Source organism: Orcinus orca, chromosome 7 (assembly GCF_937001465.1).
Source record: "Orcinus orca chromosome 7, mOrcOrc1.1, whole genome shotgun sequence".
In the NCBI taxonomy this organism is placed as follows: Eukaryota; Metazoa; Chordata; class Mammalia; order Artiodactyla; family Delphinidae; genus Orcinus; species Orcinus orca.
The window spans coordinates 31,732,091-31,757,321 of NC_064565.1; the positions used below are offsets into that span (position 1 = coordinate 31,732,091).

General features: G+C 34.5%; 1 protein-coding gene across 1 annotated transcript in view; it reads right to left on the minus strand.

The window, feature by feature from the left end:
* Nucleotides 1-25,231, minus strand: part of LRP1B (LDL receptor related protein 1B) — a 1,810,989-nt gene that overhangs the window by 470,375 nt on the left and 1,315,383 nt on the right. Inside the window, exons 36-41 of the mRNA XM_049711954.1 lie at nucleotides 19,549-19,683; nucleotides 18,844-18,973; nucleotides 3,176-3,302; nucleotides 2,893-3,044; nucleotides 2,476-2,600; nucleotides 843-1,214 (exon numbers count right to left, since the gene is read on the minus strand). Coding sequence (XP_049567911.1) covers nucleotides 843-1,214; nucleotides 2,476-2,600; nucleotides 2,893-3,044; nucleotides 3,176-3,302; nucleotides 18,844-18,973; nucleotides 19,549-19,683 — 1,041 coding nt within the window. The remainder of the gene's footprint in view (nucleotides 1-842; nucleotides 1,215-2,475; nucleotides 2,601-2,892; nucleotides 3,045-3,175; nucleotides 3,303-18,843; nucleotides 18,974-19,548; nucleotides 19,684-25,231) is intronic.

Here is a 25,231-nt window from a genome sequence, read left to right on the forward strand (position 1 = left end):
CTGCAAGAAAATTCTGGAGGCATGACAGCTGTCACTTACGAGTAAGTAAATGGAATTGATGTTGCAGGGATGAGGCAGAAACTTCAGTTAAAAATCCATATTACTTGAACATTTTATAATTTATGTATTATTTTGCAATTTAAAAAGTAATGAAAAAGATTGACCTCAGTATACTGAAATTGGAAAAGTGAGGAATATATGGAAATACATAGAGATAGAGAAGAGAGAGATGCTGAATGAGGAATATGAAGATTGTCCCTGTAAAAGTTGGATGACAGGAAAGAAGTTTCTCTAAATTATAATGTATAGATAATTCACACAATATGATGTTTGAGTCCTGTCAAATATTAAAAGTATTGTCCTGTAGACTATTAAAAATATTTTAAAAATATTAGATTATTTAATAACATTTTCTCATCAAGACTGTCATATATATGCACACAAAAAATCTGATACTTGAGAAAATAAAATTCACTGAATATAATTAGGTAGATATTCTTAAAGATATAATTTCACCCACTGGAATAAAATAAAATTAGTAAGTTTTATACTGAAAAATTATTTTCCATGAATTTAATACACTTATTAATAAGAAACATTATAAAGGAATATACTGAGTGTTCCATGATTAGAAGCTAATAATCATAATATTCACACTGTACATGCTAGCAGTTAATTACTTCTTTGACTTTTGGGGGTTTGGATGTTATAGTTTCACTCATTCTTGAATATAAACTCTAGGAAAATATAATTGCTACATGCAACTACCACTCTAATTTCTCTACTACTCCAAATGATACTCATTTCCACCAAACTGTTTAAAAATAAATTGTTGTACTTACTTTCAACAATTACTTGTCTGTCTTCCCAGTTATCTTTAATAAGCTGTATATTTCCAAAGTGTGCATCGCTGTAGAAGATTCGGTTGGTACCTTTTCTTCCTTGATTATAGTCAAAAGCCAAAGCTATGACATTCTTGAAATAATGTGGATTTTCATATGGCCTTATTGGTGAATTTAAATTGGTTTCATCAGAAAGATGTATACTTTTTAATATTGTTCTCCCTGAATACAGCAAATAGCCTTCATGCCTTAAGCAAGTAACTCCATCCTCTGCCAAATATCCATGGGCACAAGCACAAGTTCTCTGGGAATTTCCTCGATAAAGACAGAGTTGCTGACATCCCCCATTGTCCTTGGCACAGACATTGGTCCCTAGGGAGAAAAAGAAGGTACACACACGTATGTCTGTGTTTTTTCTTTTGTTTTCCAGATAGTTTTTTCTTAGAAAAATATTAAAAATTTAATGTTGAATATTCTGGGTTATTTTATGCTTAACTTTTAGACTGGTCAGTATAAATCCAAACACTATAAAGTACTGCTATTTTTAATCACTTCAGTTTAAAACCTGGGATTTTTTTATTTCAAAGATCACATTCTTCTGCTCCCCTGACCATCCAAAGAGAAGCATAAAAAATTTCCCTTAATCAGCCAGTTAAGTGCATAACCCTTTTGCAACTTGATACTGAGATTACAATAGGTTGTATATATTGTAATCTTTGGTACAAGTAACTGATTCACGCAAAACATGAACTGCATTCATCAAAAGAAATAGGCAGTACCTTAAACTTGGTGTCTATGAAGTATATAAGATATCAAAGAAATTTATGGCTCTAATGTGCCTACCTTCCTAAGTATATTGGGCGTAAGTTTTTCACTCCAGTTTTGAGTGAAGATATAACATGATATTAAGATTTCTTTATCAGACTAATTCTCCCCTATGAATCCATCATCCTCTCCAGAATTATTATACCTTCCTTTGATGTCAAGAAAATTAATTACAATTTACTCTAATGGACATTTAAAATGAACATTATCTTAATGGAAGTGATTTAAAAAAATCCAAATCATGTCATATCAGTTTCAAAACACATATTTTAAAGAAATGATGACTCTGGACTTATTTCACACTAATAGCAACCTTCTGGAGCCATCATCACTTTATGTATTAAAATATAATCTGACATGAAAACAACCTTTTGGCCCAAGTAATGTGGCATATTTAGTTAGTTCTAAATAAAGTGTGTGACTATTAAAAAATATATATATATAATCAAAAAAACATTTTGGCTGCTTTTTTCTAATATCCTAATTGTGCTTTGTATACTTCATTGAACATGTATATTTATCAAGTGTTTCTATATTACTTAGTCTAAACCTATACTGAAGCCATACCAGGTATATAACATGTCCATATACATGCACTGTCCTAGGCAAAACTATCCATGAACTATTATATATTTATTTCATTAGGCTACTATATGATTTTTGTAGGAAATTAGATGTAAAAAAATAGGGTCTTGAGGTTTTGGACTCATATAAGAATTAATCCCTAACTTAAGTTTGATAAATAAATGTCAAAAAAAATAAGAGAAAGAAATAACATAAAATGTATTTATCATACAAGAGTGCTGACCTTTCTCTCTTACTCGGTTAAAGATTTTAACCTCCTTCAGGTTGACTCCAAGACCCGTTCTCATGGTTACGGTTTCTGTGGCATCATTCTTGTGGCCCCTTCTGATGGACCCGTTGGCATGTGCTCTGCCAAGAAATTGAACATACGTGATCAACAATCTTTAATCCAAATCAAGCCAGTTATTTAAGCTGAAGGTAACAGATGGCCCAGCAGAAGGGAAAGAAACCAACATTAGTCTGTGACATTGAAAGGGTTGAGCCTGGACTAGCAAGAGTGACTGCCTCTTCTGTGGAATTTACATGGTTTTGTGAGATCTTTTCTGTGACCTTGCTAAGGAATGGCTAATCCTACAAGGGTAAAGCAATTGGCACTAAAATAACATTTTGAGACTCAAATACTTATGAAAAAATAAATTACCTGTCAGACCAGTAGATGTACGCCCCAAAGACTGCAACTGAAAACATATCCACATTGCTCCCTGACAGCACCATCTCACGATTCCCGCCAGTCTCAAGGTCAATTCTTTCTATCTTGTCTATACGAGCATCACACCAATACAATTTATTTTCCTAAGGTTGATTGAAAAGTAATATTACAAGCTGTTTTTGATTGTTTTATAAAGAAAATAAGAGAACACTAAAAGTAGACTAATGCAAGTTCGCAGTTAATGCACTTTCAATACTTAAGAAATCCAACAGACCTCATAGTCAATGGAGATGCCATTTGGCCATGCTATTCCCATGCTTACGAGGACAACCTTCTCTGAGCCATCTAAACGAGCCTTTCCAATGGATGGCATCTGTCCCCACTCAGTCCAGAACAAGTAGCTGAAATTAAATTGTAGATAAATGCAGATAAACACAAAACTGTGTAGTATTAATAACAACAGCAATGCCATTCATACTAACAGAAAATAATACCATTTAAAAATCAATATATGTGTGTATTGTTTACAATAAAATAATTTTTATTATAAAAAAAATTTAACCATTCATAGAAATCACAGGGAAGAATTTCCAAAATACCTTTTGTACATGCTGCTCCCTATCTGAAATGCTTTTTTTCAATCTACTTGCTTAATTCCTTCTGTTTTTTTACTATATCAAACATTTCCCTCAAGAAGCCTTCTGTGTTCTGATTATTGCAGCATATACTCTGCTTCATAGCATGAATTAGAGTGGCAAATTTACACTTGTGTTTCTTTACAAAGTTACTTTTTATTAATATTTTTTGCTCCCATTAGACTTTAAGCTCAGTGAGGACAGTGATCTTTTTTCTTATTCACGATTATACCTACAGCACTAGGTAATTTATGAATGTATACATGAATGCATTATAACTTTCAGTTCTGTCCACTTAGATTGCTAAATGGCTATTCAACTTTGAATTTTATAAATCATCTTGTGAAACCATCTTAAAACATGAATTTATAGAAAGCAGACATTCTTATTTTAGTAATCTTTTAACGTCATGTGGAAGGACTGTGGAAGAAAATAAAATATAAAAGAACGAAAATCCACAGTATGCTGAAATATAACATGTCAAAAAATGAAATGTTAAAAAAGAAGGTACATAATCCGTGTTTCTTTCACCTATTCATTCAATAAATATAGTATTTATATTACAGTACAGAAATTCATGCTTTCAGATAAATCAGATCTATTCTTTTGAAGTTATGCCCAGTGAAGTTTTATTCAGCTGTCAGATAACAGCAATGACTGACTAAAGTTTAGAAAAATATGGCAATCATTGATTCAGTCAGGTAAAAATGAGTGTGTATTCTGTGCATATTTGAATACATATATAACAGCAATCATACACAAGAAGAGAAAGTGAGACTGTATATAGGAAAAGCAAAGAAGACCTACATTCATATTTTGTATTATTTATCCATGAAAAATGATAAACTACATAAAATATGTATTTCCTTTATGCATATTGTTTTGATTTATTTTAAAAGTCGATTTTTTTCCCCCTGAAAATGCTGTACAAAATAAATGCATTGGACTTTTACACCCAGACAAATATGAGGTGTGGCTGGAATCCCAAGTATATTAATCCTGAAGAAACTTTCATTCATATTTATAAGCTCTATAAATCAAAAAGGGAAAACTCTGTAGCAAGAAATCCAACTAGGGCTTCCCTGGTGGCGCAGTGGTTTAGAGTCCGCCTGCTGATGCAGGGGACACGGGTTCGTGCCCCGGTCCGGGAAGATCCCACATGCCGCGGAGCGGCTGGGCCCGTGAGCCATGGCCGCAGAGCCTGCACGTCCGGAGCCTGTGCTCAGCAAAGGGAGAGGCCACAACAGTGAGAGGCCCGCGTACCGCAAAAAAAAAAAAGAAATCCAACTAATATTCGTTAGATCTAGGTTGAAGCAGGCATGGAAATATCTATATTTCTATTAAAATTATGATTTTTAAATCTTTAAGGGACATTGCATTAAAAAATTATTAAAAATAAAAACACTATTTTAACTGAGAGGTAAAATGTTGCTTCATTTAACTTTTCAAGGAGAAATTTTAGCATTACTAATGACACTAAAATGACAAGTCAGTCATTTGTTAAGATGACAGGGATGTTACACTGTGAAGGAGGCATTTTGGGAGCCAAGACAGATCTGCGCTTATTTATTCAATCTGATTCTTGTCATCTACTTTTAATACACTCCAGAGTTCAAATATGGACGGCAATGGGTATAATATACTTTTTATTTAATAGTAATCTTTCAAATGTACTAAATAACTAATAAAAATATTATACCGAGTGAGGAGGTCAAATCACCCATTTAACATATTTAATTCTCACAACTTTGGAAATTGCAGTTCAGGAAGTTAATGATCCACAGTCACATGGCTGATAGGGGAACTGCACTCAGGCTTTACTAACCCAGGGCTATATCTTCTTCTCTACGCTGTCTCACCAAATAGAAATATAATACAACAATATAACAATCTTAAATCAAGTGATATTTTCCCCTAAGTATAAGGAATATAACAAAGATCTCCATACTTGAAAAACAAAACAAAACATGAAAAAAGTCTTAGTATTAAAAACAAGTCTCTTTTTTCCCCTAGTAGTTCCTATTTTTTTGAAATTTGCAGTACTTCTAGGCAGGAGGCTTAGATGAATGGCAACAAAATTAGGAATAAAAAAATATTCAAAATAAAACTATCTTGAGTACAGATTTTACTCAAATTTTCAGCAGTAATTTGACACACTGTCACAATATGTAAAGCCAAAGCTGACTGCAAGCATCACTTTTATGGCTAAAATATTTATCAACTTAATACAACTAAAATATTCTACACTTGCCAAAATTAAGCAACATTTTATGATGGTCAGGCAAAGAATAATTTATTTTCTCCCTAAACTGAAATTGAAAGTAAAGAATTGAATAGAATTAGCACCTTGAGAACCTTTGGGAATTACAAACCAAATACAGAGAAAGAATACTCTCTAACTTATAAAACTGCAGCAAGAAACTTATGAATAATTTGAGTGTAATTTACATAGATGTGCTTGGGATATCTTTAATGAACATAGATTCTTCATATATAAACGTGATCTTCAGCAATGGGAAGAAATGAAAATTTTTTCACTGGTTTTTGAGACTCCATGGAAATTAACATTCAGTGATAGCATTTCAAATAGATGTTGTCCCCATTTAAGTTCAAATTTTGCTGTAGTGGAGTGTTTGTTGTATGATATAGCCAAGAAAATTGCCTTTAGAGTATTAGCTTGGTTAATCTAGCCCTGAAAATACTTTCCAAGGCTATCCCAGATCCAGAAATTTTCAAAATTGTCAAAATCAAATGCTGTATTGTATGATCGACATTTCTCTGGATAATAATTTGTTCTACACTGAAAATTCCCTTATTTACAGAAGCTTATAGTTACAGAATTTAAAAACAGAACATTTAAAAAAGACATTCAAAAGTGGTTTGAAGGATTATAGAAATACTATCAGAAATCATCATAACACAAATATCCCTTATTGTCTTAATTAGACACAGAAGTTCTTGGCAGGAACATGTGCAAAGAATATATATCACAAACTAACTTCCAATTAATTACTGACATTTGGTTAATAGGTAGAAGACTCCATTTGGTAGTGTTGGAGTTTCCAAAGGCCTAGCATACACTTAGTGGTCCCCAAAAGTTTTTAAACTTACCATATGACAACTGTACTGATGTCAGAATTAGTTTACACACAGGTGCTCTTATAAAGGAAAACAAATGTTTTTATGTCACAATTAGATTCAAGCTGAAAAATATACTTTCAATGTATTATAAATGTCCTTGAATAATTTCAAATAAATATTTTTGGGGAAATAAGGCCAACATGAAAGCTAAGCTCCAAAGTTCGTGGGGAAAGAGTAAAGGAGTAGGGGCAAGAAAAAGAAGAACGAACGTGTCTAAATTGTTAAAGAAATAGTATTAAATATGATTCTTATATTTTAAATATATGAACCATAGTGAAAAGCCACTAATTTGAATCAATCATTTTCTTTTAATTTAAGGTTTTTTTGACTGATAAACTGTTTCTCTGGAGCATAGATCTGGGTTGCAGTTTTTACGATAAATTTGCTATTTCTTCCTATTCCTATCCTTTACCTAAGAGAGTATGAAATAGATACTTATCAGATATGCTAGAGAAAACCTGAAATAACCAAAAATTGCCATGCTGGCACAAAAATGAAGATCACATAATTCTCTTATGGAGGCAGTTGCCTTGGTTGAAAAGAGAATCAAGAATGGCATTGTGGCCTCTGTGAGAGTGGAGGTCAACAGTGTGTTAGTTTATCTGTAAAAATAAGAAAAACAAAAAACAGAAGCCCTGTAGGCTTTTATATATATTATACACATATAATATATATTTTATATATAAGGAATAGTAGCTTAGCAGTTTCACTAGAATCACTTAAAACACATATTAATTGAATACCTTGTAGGCCAACGTGTCAATGTCTCCATCTTCAGGCTAAAGCACAGGGAAAATAATATAGTACTGTCAAAGTCTGAATACATTTCATGAATATGTGAATTGACATCCTTCATCGCCTATGAGGAATACAGTGTATTCCTCTATTCCTGTGAGGGCTTCTTCACATTTCCTCTTTCTTCATTTCTGTGCAGTTTTTGTTTTGAGAAAGTATTACATGCCAATCCCAAATCACTTTTCAAGCCCTGAATTGCTTAGAGGCTCCTGCAATATAAAAAGAACTCAACCACAGATAGCAGAACACTCTGCTAAAAGGAAGAGAGTCTAGAGACAGTAGAACCTTGAATACTACTTTCTAATTTGTTTTTGACAGTGGTTCGGTGGATGATTCTCAAATGTATACTTTCATTGCAGTCATGCACTCATTCAACAAATATTAATTAGGTGCCTATTAAGTGCTAGGAACTGATAATATGAAATGAATTGGACTTAGTGACCCTTATGAAGGTCACTGTTTAATGGCAGAGGCAGATGGGTAAGTAAAGAATTACCTGAGAAAAATGCTACCAGCAATGCTTAAAACTTGCTAGTTGTAAGTCTCTATACGACATGAAAGTAGGGGCTTCAACACTGAAACTGTGGAAGTGCTGTGGTGAGAGAAGTTATTATTCCTACAAACAACTTCGGAAATAAACCTTTCCTTTGAAGCAAAATAAACATACAGGCCATCTGCGTTGTTCTCTCCTTACGTTTAAGCTTAAAAAATATTTTTAAGTTATCGTTTGTTCTTCAGGCCTTGTTCTGGTTTTTGTTATTCTTTAGTTTTACATTAGATTCCTTCTTGACTCATTACTTTCCAATATGAATTAATTATATAAAACAATCATTATGTGTGTACCCAGCCAACACTGGAGAAGTATGGAGAAAGAGGCTTTAGAAAGAAAAATTTCTTTGGCATCTGTAATTCCATAGCATGTTAGACTTATCACCCCATATTATGTTTTTAATTCCTTATTTTATGTATCTATTTACAGCCTGCCTCCTTGCCCATCCTTTCAATAAATATGTACATAAACATATACATTTATGTGTACATATATGATATTCGTTTGCTACTTACATGGTTTAACAATGGTTTTCCTGAGTGGTCCATCTTTTATTCACTTTTGGTATTTTCAGTATATAATATTTGATGTTTCCCTATAATCTATGAATTTTCCTATGAAATATTTAACACTGAGATGCCTAGGGCCTAGACTCGTAGTGCTCATGAGTTGATTTGGAATTCTTAAAATATTATACAGAAAATTTTAATTTGTTTCATGAACCCCAAACCATCTTATATAGCAGTCATATGCAACCTATTCTGGATATCCCATGTCAAAACACACTGAGGAGATTTCTATAGGCAAATAGAGAAAGGAATATCTTAAACTCCTCTTTTTACCCTTTACCACATTTTTATTGGTCAGATCCCTTAAGAAATTAGGAAAAGGTCCTACAGTTTTGTGTGGCTATCGCTGGTCTCCATTCGACATAGCTTTGGTGGTCTGGGCCAGGGGCTCCCTCTTACAATGGGAAGTGGCATGACCTTTCTGGGATCTCTTTCTCCTCCACCAGCTCAGAGCTGCAATGATAACCCAGGGCATTTTGATAATTTCTAGTCCTTCTTTTCTCATTTTAGCGGGAGAGGTAAGGTCCAAGATTTATGTTTAGAGGTTAAGAAATGAGAATAAAGCATATTGGAAAAAAGTAGGTGAGACCTAACTATCTTTGAAAGAAGAGAATTTTTTGGAAAATTCCTAGTGAAAAATAGTATCGCACTTTTCTTTCATTTGTCCTTATAATTTGTATGCCCCAGAGACTTGTAGAAAAAGGTGGCTGTGATTTGGGGAATAATTGTGGTATTTCTGAATTACTTGACCATCATGGTATATTAATATTATAAACTATCACCCTGATTCTACCACTATTTCTATTGCAAAATTTAATTCCTTCTTTTTTATATGTTACCTCGTCTTCAGATGTAAAATACATTGATACTTTAGGAGATGGTGTTAAACTATGCTATACTTTTGCTATCTCAACAGATGTTAAACTGTCATTCAAGACCTTCTGTATATTACTGGGCATATTCCAAAAGCATATATGTATATATAGTCAATGAAAGACCATTTAACAATATGTACTTTTTGAACACCAAAATATCATGTAAAGCTGAATCTGTGCCATGGAAAGAAACACTTTTCAGAAAGTTATTTATGGTTGTAGAGATATAAAGCTAAATTAAGAGAGGCAATGTAGATTCTACTGCCTAACAAGAAAAAAAAAAAAAATCACAGAGTATTTGTGTTTCACTTAGAGATCATACATCATGGGAGGTTAACCAACTTTTTTGGTATCATACTGTGACTTTCTATGCATCTTTTTTTTTATTGTAGGTAGAAAATGACTTTTTAGCATAAAGAGAATTATTACATTTTAAGTTTTTTAAAGAGAGTGAGGCCTTACCAAAAAAAATAAAGAAGTCAACGGAGGGGAGAAACTGAATTTTCAAGCTGAACTAAATTCATATACACTTTCTGTTTTGCATATGGCTACATTTTAAAAGACCTCAAGTCTCCATTGCTCAAAAACAGGCTTCATGCCCACTTTTCAAGGCACATTTATATCTTGGATTCAGCTAATTTACTCCATTATGGTTCACCTTTTCTCTTGGCAATACACCTGCCATGTTTTAACATCAAACAGAATATTAAAATGCTGTACTTTATTCCTGTGATATGAATTTTGACACTTAAATGTCTATGTAATATTACCTGGAAATCAGTGTTTGATTTCCAGGTGAAAGTTATTCAAATTTTTACATAGAGTGGTCATTTATAAGTCCTTCTCCCCCGACCCCGAAGTCATCAGTAAACATGTAGATAAGGTATTAGAAGACACATATCACTAATGTTTCCAAGCAGTAATAAACATTTCCTGAAAATAAACCTAATATTTGAAAAGGCATAGCAATTCTTAACTATGAATCCTGAAAAATATCTATCTATGTGACAATTAATATCGAAGAAAAGTTTTTAAGAAGTGAAGACAGAGAGAAACAATATTTAAAATATTGTTATGCATGTCAAAGATTTCTTGTTCTGTGGGATGAAATGTAAATCTTGTTTGGGGGGCTCAAAATTAATAAATCAAAAGTGCTTACTGAGATCCTCCGGCTAAGTCAGTGCTGAGCTCAGAGTCACAATGGAGAGAAATGGAAAACCTAAGCGACAGCTGGAGATAAGGAATGACAGGATTTACAGACAGATGGAAATAGGTGATGAAAACCTATGGAAAGTCTGAAGTAAGTTCCAATCTTGTCAGGACGAAAGAACCACGATAACACAAAAAGAGACGCCATGGTTAGGAAAGAAAGTCAGTAGATGAAAACTAGGAGGACATGGTAAGTTTCAGTGACAGTTGGATGTTCAAATAAATCATTTCTAAAAGAAATTGTAAATATAATTAAAGGAATGAAGATGAAATATTGGATGTGATGTAGTGATTAATGTCAGAAACATGAAAATATGTTTAAAAGATAAATATAGCAAGAGAGAAAATAGCATACAGAGCTTTAAGTGAGGAGAAAGATGCTCAGAAGAGAAATACAATGCTCAGAGGAAATACGTGGAAGGGGTCAAAGAGGACAAGAAAACTCAGAGTTAAAGAAGGTAACAGAAAAAATAAACTCTTGAGTAGATAAATGATGGAGAAATGTCAAGGAGAAGGCAAGGGGTGTGAAAAAAAATTTGAAAAACAAAATCTGGATTTGGCTGTGGATAAATTTAGAAATTCCTGGAAAGAACTAAAGCTGAAAATTCATTTCAACAGTTAAGTGAGGAGACATTTACTTCTATTCTAAGAAGTTGAGAAGTAAACGTGCAGAGAAAAATAAGACAGTATTTTTCTTTTCAAATAAGAGGGATCTGAGCCTATTTGAAAGCAAAGGGAAAGGCTTCATTGAAAGTAATAAGTTAAAGATGATCGAACAGAAAAGAACAGTTACTGCAATGAGATGCCTGAAGAAATAGATGCCATCGTGTCCAGAATAAAAGCGAAGTAGATTTAAGTAAGAAAAAACAAAACTTTCTCTGAGGTTATATGCACTTATTTCAAAGCATTCACATTATGAATTTGTAGATTCCATTTTCCCTTACCATCACATAGTCACTCTATTACAATTAACCACCAAATCCATTTAACTGCTTTACTAATCTCTGACAATTTTGCCATCTTCTCCCTTCTAGCAGACATACTTAGGGACTTTATGGCTCATGTTGTTGATCCTATGAACATCCCAGCTCCTGGTTCCTCATCTTATCTGTTCCAGGGACCTTCGTCTCTCTTTTGCCTCTGCCTTACATTACTCTGATCTCCCGTTCTTGGTTTCCCTCCATTTCATCACTAATTTCTAGACCTCACCTCCTGATTAGCAACTCATAGTTATTCCCTTACAATTGCCAGCTTTGAATCTGTCACCACCTGCTCCTCGTTTAGCCCATTTTTCCCCATTATTTTGCTACTGCTAAGTTGCTGAGCACTATTACTCAAGGTCATATAAATACCCCATTAGATTCTAGAAACCCATTCCAGCTGGACTCATGTTGCTTGGAATCCTTTTATTCATATTATACTTTATTCATATTCTATTCACCACAATAGTTTCACCAAAATTTACTTATTCATTTAAAGCTGCTAACTCTACTCATATCATCTATGAGTTTCTTCAATTTTACTAATTTTAACCGCTAAAATATATTCTATTGCTATACTCTATCTCTTTCACTTCATCTCCAAAAAGAGAAGAAGAGAACTTTCCCTAATTTAATCCTCCCGTTTAAATTTACCTCATTTAATCTTCCCAATAACCAAAAAGGATATAAGCGTTTGAGATCAAGATACTTCAAAAGATCCCAAAGGTAGGAAATGTCCAAGCTGGGCTTCCAAACCATAGTGGACACTGTTGGTGCTGCACTTAGACATCCTCAGATCTTGTTTCCTATTTCTGCGTACTCCAGTGCCCAGCTCCTGTGTCCTTTTGTTTTTAGTAGCTCACACATCCAACTTTCTTCAGAGGACAGCTACTAGAATCTCTTCTTTCACAAGTAGTGCTGAGAGCCAGAAATCTTGGGAGTGTATGTCTCCCCAGGATTTTTGCCCTTATCCAGTGAATAAATGGGTGGGAGTTCAAAGTCAAGCTCCCTTGCTAAGTGAGGTTTACCCTCCAAAGCTTTAAAAGGCAGGTCTGAGGTCTGGACTTTGCTCACAGTTGAACCTTTGCTTGGCCCCTTTCCTATCTGGCTTCTTCTGACTTGAATTCTCATTACAGGATCTGTTTTTTTAGAGACACCTAATTTTTTAAAACAATTTAATTAATTAATTAATTAATTTTTGGCTGTGTTGGGTCTTTGTTGCTGTGCGCAGGCTTTCTCTAGTGCAGCGAGCAGGGGCTACTCTTCGTTGTGGTGTGCGGGCATCTCACTGTGGTGGCTTCTCTTGTTGCGGAGCACGGGCTCTAGGCACACGGGCTTCAGTAGTTGTGGCACGTGGGCTCAGCAGTTGTGGCTCGTGGACTCTAGAGTGCAGGCTCAGCAGCTGTAGTGCACAGGCTTAGCTGCTCCATGGCATGTGGGATCTTCCTGGACCAGGGATCAAACCCTTGTCCCCTGAATTGGCAGGCAGATTCTTAACCACTGCGCCACCAGGGAAGTCCCGAGATACCCGATTTAAGATGCAAACCTTATCTATCTGCTATCTGTCCTCCATTCTTCCTGTTCCATTCTATTGCTTCTTCCTTGACAAGGTTCCTCCTACACTCCTTGGAATCTATCTCCTTTTTTTTTTTTTTTTTTGGGGGGTACGCGGGCCTCTCACTGGTGTGGCCTCTCCCGTTGTGGAGCACAGGCTCCGGACGCGCAGGCTCCGGACGCGCAGGCTCAGCGGCCATGGCTCACGGGCCCAGCTGCTCCGCAGCGTGTGGGATCTTCCCGGACCGGGGCACAAACCCGTGTCTCCTGCATCGGCAGGCAGACTCTCAACCACTGCACCACCAGGGAAGCCCTGTCTCCTCTTTACATGCATTTTCTTCCACCCCTCTGCCTATGAATATGTGCCCATACTCCCTGACCCCATACTAAGAAAAACTTTCTGTGTGCTCTACTACATTCTCAATAAACTTGCTATTTTTTCCTCTTTTCCTTCATTGTCAAAGTTTCTGTTACTGTAGTCTAAATATGCTGGCTCTACTTTCTAATTATCTTTCACTTATTAATTCTTTATATTTGGCATCTGCTCTTGCCAGTTTCCTGAAATTCATAACAATTAAAAATGTCATCCTGATCATCAATTGCATGATCTGTTTTCTGCTTTTATCTCTCCTAATCTCTTTCCTGCAGGCACATTCTTCTCCCTAAAACTCTTCCCTTGATTTCTATGATACAGTGATTTCCTGAGGACTTGAAATGGCTTTTTTCCTCTTTCCTCTTTCCTATTTCTTTTGCCTTATTGTTAATTTTCTTTTTTTCTCCTCTTAATCATATTATCTCCTAACTGCAAACATTCTTCATTTTTGTCCTTAGACTTCTTTTTCCTTGGATAATTTCATCTACTACCATGATTTATTGAAGAGCCTGAACTCTGTTGGAATAAGTAGGAATAACTTTACACTTATCCAACTCCTGATTCTATTTATACTCTACTAAATATCTCTTCTCCAGAATTTGCTATCTCAGGAAGAATCCATGACCTCCAAGAGAATTCTATTTAAAAACAGAATGATATTGTTAAGATTCAGTCTCATGCAAAAAAGACTAGATCTTTCTAAATCCAAACTTAAATCTCATATGTATTTTAAAATCTTCTTCCCTCTTTCCAAATTTGATCTGACTCCTTGTGGCCTGAGGACTTGCCATGAAAAAGTCACACAGTTTTTCCATTTACTGCTCTTTTCTATTTATTTTAGTCTCCCACTTATTGCCTCTTACTCTCTCCATTTCTTGGTTTGAGGGCTGAGAAAGAACCTTCCGCCTCCTCCATAACACTCTCCCTTGGATAATAAAGAACTATTTCTAAGAATTCCTTAATTTAAAGACCGCTACAACTTCAATAAACTCTCATTATACTTCTGATCTCTGCTTATGTGGTTTGGGGCCAGTGGGAAGGGTTAGGAGAGAGGGTCCAGGACCAGTTTATGTTTCACTTGGTAAACTGGGGATGGAGTTTTAAAACGTGGGGAATCCCATTGCCAATTTTATGGTCCCAACTTATCTTCAAGCTACATTACCTACTCTTCCCTACATGTACCTTACACACTTTTGTTCTTGGCAATGGCCTTTGCTTTGCCACTACCAATTTTTAAATTATTCTATTTCTTCTTCACATAAAATATTCCCACTCCATCTCAGAAACCTTTCTCCTTCAGGTTCCCTCAATAAAGACTCTCCTAATCACCACCACTGCTGCTACTACCCTCACTTGTACTTTCTACTCTAATCATATGCTATCTCCTTTTTCTGAAATTTTAATGTCATTTTATAATAGCTGTATGAAAATTTTCACTTTAACATGAAATTTAGATATGAGATTTAAGCTTGAGTTATATCAATCTAGTGTTTTTATGCCCCCCAAATTAGTCTTACTTTACATTATGAGACTATTTTTTTAACTCAAGTTTTGTACTTGTTTAAACTAAAAGTTTAAACAGAAAACCTGTTGTGAACAGAAGCTACATCTTATTTATACCATCATACTTTACAGTGTCCACTTGTGTCTTTCACATAGCCAGTAGTCCTATTTTGTCAAGATGTACTGAATTAAAGGCTGAGGAGGAGACGGAGATGTCCTTACATGACCTGGTTCCCAGTGCGTAGCACTCGAGGAGTGTTCATTGAATAAACTGACAAAAAAGTGAAGTACATGTGGGTTTCTTTGCCTGATGTCCTCAATCATCCTAGAGAGAAGTTAAGTATAGTTATATGCTAAGATGACTGTACAAAAGATACTTAAGAAGGTCTGGAATAACAACTTGAGGCCATAGACTAGGTTTTAATAGAATGCAAAAGAAAACTACAGAGCGACTAGTTAGCAGCAAGAGGCCTGTTAAATTGAACTGCATGAATCGATAATAGGCCAGGCACAAGATGTTCTCTACAATAAAATGAAGTTTTGGACTTATAAATATGACGGGAAGAAATTCTTTATTCAAAACAAACCCATTTCCTACGTATCTATGATATTTCATAACATTCAAATTATATTTGTTCCTACCATCAGAATAATTATTCATAGTCCAGCAATTGATCATTTTTTTTCCACTGAGGGAATAATGATTTATTGCTTAATTGTAAAGTACAAATGAAAAAGAGATTTTAAAAATATCATCACATTAGAAGACATTTTTATATTCAAATTTACAGGTATGATGTGGACACACTAAACTGAGTCATGTGTTTTGTTCTTGGAACTAAACAAAATTATACCTTCCCTCAACATTCTTAATATGTACTGGCAAGTGTCCATGGGCATGCAGTGGTGGGTAAGAGAATTTACGGGGGAAGTCAGACCCAACTCAAAAAGTTTTAAAAACTTTACCTAATTTTCCCAGCATTTTCTCATTATTGTTTATTCTCTCATTATAGCTCTAATCTTTACATTTTTATTATAATTTTATGCTAAAACTGTTAAAACTATTTTCTTATATGCTTGATATTTTTGGTTATTAATTTCTGTAATGCTTAACACTATATGTATGTGTGTACATATATGTAAACATGTTACATAACACACACACATATATACATACACACATAATATAGCATAATCTTTGGAGTTTAGAAAAACCTAACTCTCCCACATATCATGTTAATGATAGAGTAATATATTTTAAATTGCTGACTCAGTTTCCTTATCTGTTAAATGGAGGAAATAACACCACTCTACGTTTGTTGTAAGCTTTTAAACAGAATGAAAGGGGACCCACTGGTGAGTTCTGAGCAAAGCAGTAACAGCTACTTACATTTTGGAAGGATCATTAGGCCACTACATGAAGAACAGACTGTAGGAATACCAAGGTAGAAGATGATAAACCACAATCCAGAAATGTTGGTAAGAATGACAACGACTCAGACTAGGGTGGTAGCAATGAAAATTGTGAGAAGTAGGTAAAGCATAAATGTAGATTGAAGCCAAAGGTAACAAAATTCCTGGTATACTGAACATAGGATATGTGAGAGAGATACCAAAGATGTCATATTGTCTCTTCGAAATTCATCTCAAATCATCCCTAGTACTAATAGAAATTCAGTTTGTTCAGATATTCAGAGTATACTGTTTGGTCTGGGACCTTATCCTAGCCCAGGTGATGAAACATAACTTGTCTAAATATGTCAAGATAGTCTCTTCCCTTTGGCTATTGACTGATCTAAGGATGGGCATGTAACCCATTTCTGGCTAAGAAAAAAACAAAGGGATTAACACGAAGACCTTTCTCTTCCCAAATAAAACAATAGAGTCTAGCAAGAAAAAGGTTTTCTCCTATCCCCTTCTCTTTCCTTAGGTGTAAACATACTCTCTGAGGATATATCAAGTGTGCTCTAACAATGGGGCCTTAACATCAAGCATAAGACAAAATATAACCTAGTAAAGGTGGTAGTTGAAAAGGGAGAAAGAAAATCTATAGATTTAACACATTCCAGTTAAATTTTAATTTGCATCCAAGAGCAATCCTAACCAATGCATCTTTTCAATTTTTATATTGTAATCTTAGTTTTAGCTTGAAGCATGACAAATTTGTTGGCATTATTTTTCTCTCTTATATGAACGTTCTTTGTTTCCTCTTTCACTGTACTGATAGTATGACTTAATTTTATAGCATTTGTCAAGAAAGTGAAGACAGTAATGACACTGGAAAAAGCACATAAAACATATAACAAATAGGAAAGAATGTAGATTTTCGTGAGAGTTGATGTTTTACATAGATTGACTTCACCCTAAATCAGTGTTGCTTATACTTGTTTATCTAATACACCTTTGTGTGACCACCATGGCTTCACTTTTTTCCACTCCAAAAGACACAGGAGTTTTACTAACATAAAAAAAAAAAACATTTTAAAAAACCTCTAAAATAAAGTAATAATAGAAATTATTATTGCAAGAAACACAATAGTGAGGAATAATATAAAATTTTATACTAGGACTGCTTTTTTTTATGTATCAGTAAACAACTTATTCCTTACCAACCACTGTACCAAGCTCTGAGGATAGAGAAATAAACCAAACACACATGGCTCTTCTCATCGAGTTTTACGAAAGAATACAGACATTACCCAGTCCAGTGAAAAACAGTGCATAGTATGGTAAAGCAAATAAATATAAATAAGCAAATATAATTTATAAAAGTGAAAGTACTGGGTGCTTTGGTGTCATATAACAGAATGTCTGTTTGTAAAACCAGGAGAAGATAAATAAAATTTATCAAGGTGAAAGTTAGAAGGAGAACATTGCAGGTAAAGGGAGGAAGCTGTTCAAAGACTGAGAGTGGAAGAGAATAGGAAATATTTGAAAACATTTCAAAAAACTAGGAAGTCCAGCAGAGACTGAGATAGCAAAGAGGCAGGAGCAGGAGTTTGAGGCTGAAAATTTACATAGGGCCTGATTAAGAAGAATCATAACAGAAATTTTGGACTCTGGTGAGGTTAGAAGATCAATTGGGAACTTATTGCAGGGGTATGTGTGTAGCTCAAAAACAGATTTAATCAGGGTGGAGGTAGTGAAGATGGAGGGTGGTAGATTGATAATATCTGGAAGAAAAAAATCAGCAGAATTTGGTGTCAGCTTGAATTCATTTCAGTGTTAGATATGTACAGTTTGGGTGTCCAAATGGAAAAATGGTACTGTCATGAAGACAGGTAGACATACTTATCTGAATCTCAAGAAGAAAAAGAAGGAAAAAAAAAAGTTTGGGATGAACATGTTGATATGGCAATTATAGATACATAAATGGAAATTGAAGCTTTAGAAATATTGGAGAACGAGTTTGGCTATCAAATGGTTCTTTCATTCATTCGGCAAATAATTGAGTACCTAATATGTAAACAGTTCTAGGGCAGAACTTTAAATTGATAATCTAGAAAAATGTTGGTGTATCATTTGGATTTACACACACATTAAAGAACGGCATAATAAATATGAACCTATCAAATATGTACTGAAATATACATGACAAAGTGAAAATAAACTTTTCCTTCTGCTTAGCTAAGATAGTTTTGAGATTTGTTTCAGACATTATGACTAAAAATAAATATTAATATCAATTTCTGGATTTTTCTTTTAACGAAATTTAAGTCACTTAAAACCCCCCAAATATATGTAAACGTTAAATTTACCCTTTTTCTGGGTGCACAGCTATAGATCTTGGTTGATCCAAGCCTTGGGAAATAATTACATAACGAAAAGAGCCACTGAGTCTCGCAACTTCAATTAAGTTGAAACCATGATCCGTCCAATATATGTTACCTAGAAGAAATACAAACATGTTTATAATACAATTATGAGAAAAACTTATTTATTAATTCAGCGAAAATTAACTTTCTGAACATTCACATGACTATTAAGAGATCATTTACTTCCTAATTCTTTTTTAATATGTGCAGTTCCTAAGCAGAAAGCTATAAATAAATATGCAAATACTTCTTAATCTCACATGTCTGTGGTTTAAACCATATAGTGATACATTTATATGTTAAAAATAAATTGAAATTTCTCTCACCTGAGGAAGGGCTGTATTTTCATTTTCTACTAGCTTCAGGCAAAAGAGAACTTCTAACACTTTTGTTTACCAGCCCCGTGGGGCTCTCAGGAGATCTGGGCAAAGTTAATACTACATAATCTACTTCTACATAAAAACACTTATCCAAAGGCTCAAAAGCATTAGAAAGAGTGAAGCCAAAAGCAAAAGAGGCTATTTACCCCTGTGGCTAGAAGTACAAAAAAAAACCCTGTTATGAGTCAGAAAGAGCATTTTTATGAAGCAGATTGAGTCACTAACAATATAGGTGTGAAACAAAAACAGAGAAAGCCATGGATGATACCAGCAATCCAGTCAATAGCTATCCCTTCCACTCTTCCCAAGCCATTGTTGATGATATCTTCTTTCCAAGTCTGATCTCTTTTAGCTCGGCTAATTTTATTGAAGCCCATGTCTGTCCAGTAGATGGTATCATTTTCTATGGAAAAAACAGAAAGAAAAAAAAACATACACAAACACACTATAAAAGGGATCGATATATGTATTAGGAGCACATTGCATCAGCATTTTGGGGGTTATCAACCTGGGTGTGCTGGAGTTTAAGTGTTCTTCAGGAAAATTTACTAACAAAGATGGTAAGAAAGGTATTAAAACCACATGAGAGAACCTAGTCAAATGTTTTAAAGCATTTTTGAAATACATGTGGAAACAGTCTATCACATCCTTTTTATTTTTTCTTTATTTTCCTATTCATTTTAACTCAATAAATATTTATCCCCCATGAATTTGCAATCTTGATATCAAACCAAATTACTTTGGACTACAGTTTTTCTTTTAACATCTATTCTTATGTCTGAGTTCTCTACATATAAAGAGAATGCTACTGGGGATAATCAACAAAGTCTCTAAGTAGAGAGAGAATGGAAAGAAACATAAAGGCATTTAAAATATATCAAGGGTGTTTTATGTATAAGGTCATTCAAAATGTATAAAACCTTAAAAATACCTTATCAACTAATTATTCCTTCTGAGGTACTAGTTTCCCAAATGTCAACTACAAACCCTGTGCATTCTTTTTCAAACTCTCTTTGTACAAATGGGCTTAAGAATACTTGAAGAATGGCTCTATGCTATCATAGAGTCTTTAAATAACAGTGCTTTTTGAATATTTGAATGAAAAATGTTCCTAAAGACTATAAATGAAATATATGTGCATGCATATGCATAAAGGGTAGCAATTACAGCCACTAGAGAGACACTGGGGACAAATCATTAAATAATAAATTTGCCACCAACTAAGTAAGTGTTTGTTTGTGTTGTGACCTACATGGCCATTTGAAGAACAAATCCTTTAAGACCAATATAATTACCATCTGGCACACAGACAGACTATGGAAATAAAGAAAAAGCAATTAGCATAATAAAGCCATTTATCAGTAAGTTTGGGGATTCTGTTTCAAATGAAATATAGTCTAAATTCTATTACCTGTCTGGGGGAAAATTCCAAATAGCCTCTGTTCCCAACAATGGTTAAGTCAGATACACACTTGCATGAATAAGAGCAGAGATACCATTTTCAAATATATATCTGGAAAGCAAGGACTTGTTTCATTTTTCCAATTTTGTCAAACTATGAGTTGATATGTTTTCATGATTGAAAGAGTGAATCAATCAACAAAAATAAGCATCATTTTTGTATAAATATTAAGTATTATATGAAGAGTCCTATTCTCTTCTGCCAACATTAGATCCATATATCCAACTGCCTACATTGTATCTCCACTTGTATGTAAGAAAAGGCAATCTTGATTGCAAAAGACAAATTTTGGATTTCTACCTGAAACGTACTTCTCTCTCAGTCTTCCATATGGCAGCTCCCCATGCCTTGGTGGTATGATGGAAGGCACCTCCATCCTTTGTTTCTTGGGCTAAAAACCTCATATTGTCCTTGATCACTTTTCCTCACACTTCACATCTAATCCATCACCAACTACTCTCATCTTCAACCTATAACCAAATATTTTGTCTCTTTTTATTCTTCTTTCAAATCAGACCCCTCATTCCACCACTTCTCACACTCTCCACTTATAACATAATCCAAGCCATTATTAACTCTTGTCTGAAGTACTGCAATAACCTCTAACTTAGTTCCAGCTTCCACTTTTGCCTCAGGACTCCCTTTCCTCATGAGCCTTTTCTCTACTGAGGGTCCACTGTCGCCCTATTAAAAAGTAAATAAGATAATTTCTCTCCTCTTCACTCAAACTTTCTAATCATTTTCCATCTCATCCAATTGTAAAAGTAAAGTTCCTTCCCAAGACCTTCAAGATCTACCCACATCCTTCAAGTCTCTTTCACCTACTATCCTTCTACTCTCCCCCCTCTAGTAATAAGACCTTCCTCTTCCTAAAACAAACCAAATGCTGTTCAGCCTAAGGTTCTTTACATCACTTTTTCTTCTGCTTGGAATGTTCTTTTCCCAGCTATCTGCACAGCTCTGTCTTAGCTCAAGTATTCCTTCTTACTGAAACTTTCCCTGACTACTCTCTACAGAAATTATTTCCTTGCCATGCTCCATTTCCCTTACAAAACCTATTTTTCTCTGTAGCATTTATTACTGTCAAACACATTACATATTTATTGGTTTGTTGGTTTAGTGTCTGTATTGTCTCACAGAAATATAACCTCTTTGAGGGCCGGGACTTAATTTTGCTCACTGCCCGATCCCTGGCACCTAGAATAGTGCCTGGTACATAGTAAGCTCAAAGTAAACATCTGGTGAATAAATGAATGAATGTGGTGTGCTGTACAAAGACTGGTTGGGAGGGTATACAAGGAAGACAAAGCTCTTACTGTGAGAAACTTTATAAGCTAATTAAGGAACAGAAGGTATGCACATGAAAAATGACTAACAATTCACAATAGTGTAGCAGGAGCAGCATATAAGTAGTAAAGACAAGCATTTTTATGAGTTCAAAGAAGACATTAACAACAAGTATTAGAAAAAAAGGACACTAAATATTTATGTGACCCTTACTTTTCTATTTCTCTCTAATAGCTTTGCCAGTCCTGCAAAATTTTATTTAGTATAATTAGGAAGCATTTTTTTCTCACATATGCCACTACATCTTGTGCATACTTTTATTATCATATTGAGCTGAAATTGCATCTTTGCATTTCTTCTTAGAAATTGACTGTGACATATATCATAGGTAGGGACTGCAACAGACGCAACATTTACCAAGGCAGTCACAAGTGCGGTAGGCATTTCATGAATATTCACTATGTGAATAATAGATTAATTTGTAATGCTGAGGCTATCTCTACATGGTCAAATCCACTAGATTACAGCACTGAAGGAACGGAGATGTTTCCTTATATTCTTTTATTACTTATATTTGGGATATTAGCAAGCAAATCAATCATGTAGTGGTGCATTAAGGAGGACCAAGAGGATAGAATAATTAAATCACTCATTCTCATCCAAATCTCCTTTCCTTATTTTTCACATACACATTGCACACCTCCACGCTCTAAATGGAATGACTTCACTAAGATATAAGAATATGTCTTCTAATTATCTGGGAATATCTGTAAAACATACATAAGGTAGGTCAAGAGTGTTTTAATTATAATAGAATAAGGTGGAAGGATGATAAAATTTTACAACAAACCTTAAAGATACAAAGTGGAAATACATATAAAGACAGAAAGGGAAGAAAGACTATCATAACTGTGTTCTGACACTTATTCCAAAATATGATTTTTTTAACTTTAATTATCCCCATTCAACAGATACTTACATAATACTTAGTGCATGCTAAGCATCCACATAGGCATAGGAGTACGGTGTTGAACATGACAGTCCCTGAAATCATAGATTTTACTTCTGGAGTTGAATTTTTAATATAAACTATCCTAAGACATATGACAATAAGTAACATATAATATAAATTATGTACCTATTTTGGACACTCAGATAGTATTCAATTTCTGGCTATTATGAACAATGATATGAACATTCTCATCCATGTCTTATAGAGGACATACAGTGTAATTTCTATTGGGTACATAAACAGAGGTAGAATTGCTGAGTCATAGGATGGCTTTAGTAGGTAGGGCTTATTTTAATACATTAATACATTAATTAATTATCTGAAACAATTTTCCCCGAAATAATAATCTACACTATAGACCTTCTACAACTACTGTTGAACTCCACCACCCTCTTCCTATCTGGCTGATTCAACCATGAAGACCTCCTACTACATAAGAACATGCAAGAAATTCTAGATTCTCTTATTTCCAGGAACTAGCCACCATGCTTATTTACCTTGGTTCATAGTGTTTACCTTGTTAGATAAAAAAAGCAAATGACTGGAGTAGTATGCTTAGTGAAATAAGTCAGACAGAGAAATACAAATACTCTGTGTTATCATTTAAATATGGAATCTAAAAAATAAAACAAATGAATGTATATAGCAAAACAGAAATGGACTCAGATATAGAAAACAAACTAGTGGATACCAGTGGCAAGAGGAAACTGTGGAGGGGCAAGATAGAGGTATGGGATTAAGAGATAAACTACTATGTATAAAACAGATTAGTAACAGGATATATTATACAACACAGGGAATTATAGCCACTATTTTATAATAACTTTACATGGAGTATGATTTATAGAAATATTGAATCACTATGTTATCTATCTGAAACTAACATAATATTGTAAATCAACTATGCATCAATAATAAATAAATAAATAAAAATATGTAACTAAATGGGCATGGCTGTATTCCAATAAAATTTTATTTCCAAAAAGAATTACTTAAGGACAATTCCAAAGTACTAAAATTTACAAATTTGACTAGCTCAATTTATCTACTCAGTTTTTTTGTTTCTATCCTGCTGGACCCATTATACTCTATCCCATACTTTAAAAATAAAGACAGTTATGCTCAATCCCAAAAGTTAACTTATGGAGAATTCTATATAAAGTGTGTTCTGGTTTCTTGATAAACTTCAGTGTTGGGTTCTAAAGAATGTTTTACCTATGGCTATTCAACAACTGTCAACAGATACACTCCTTACTACCTTATAGAGAAAGCTGTCAGGATTTTATTGTTATATTTTTAGCTTTTGTTTTTATATACAAATAAGATTAGGCTGTATGGAGCCAATACAAGCTCTTGGTATCAATGATTACAGTGAACCTGCACTTTAACTCTGCCGCAATCAAAGTGAACAATGTCCCTCGCCCCACTCTAACCACCAACTCTTACTTGGACTTCAAATATTTGCTACCACTTTCAGATGAGCTGGTTGCTGACACCTTTCTCATTTTAAAGTCAAATATAAGCATTCTCCATGTGTTTACTGGCTTTTTAAATTTTTTTCATTTTTTTGCTACTTATCAGCAGTGACCTTAACAGACAGGCCCCAAAATAGTTTCTACATTCTCAAAGGCTGCCTTCAAGCCCCACATCCATTAATTCCTCTAGTTTAGCTGAGACTGTGGTTTCCAAACAGATTTTTTTTTTTTTTTTTTTTTTTTTTTTTTTTTTGCGGTACACGAGCCTCTCACCGCTGTGGCCTCTCCCGTTGCGGAGCACAGGCTCCGGACGCGCAGGCCCAGCGGCCATGGCTCACGGGCCCAGCCGCCCCGCGGCATGTGGGATCCTCCCGGACCGGGGCACGAACCCGTGTCCCCTGCATCGGCAGGCGGACTTCCAACCACTGCACCACCAAGGAAGCCCCAAACTGATTTTTATTCTAAAACTTTGACAGATATGACAGTTACCTCTAATTCAAACTCTGTTTTTTATACTTTCAAAAATCATCTTCTCTAATATTTGGAAAGAAGACACTTTATCATATCACTCCTGCATTTTCCAATCATCATGTGTATCAATGCAATATTTTGTTTCTGTTTTGTGTCATTTCAGCCCAGATACAGGACTCAGTTTTTTCTCCTTAATCCATGTCTTACTCTCCCACCCATATCATGTGCAGAACTATACATACAA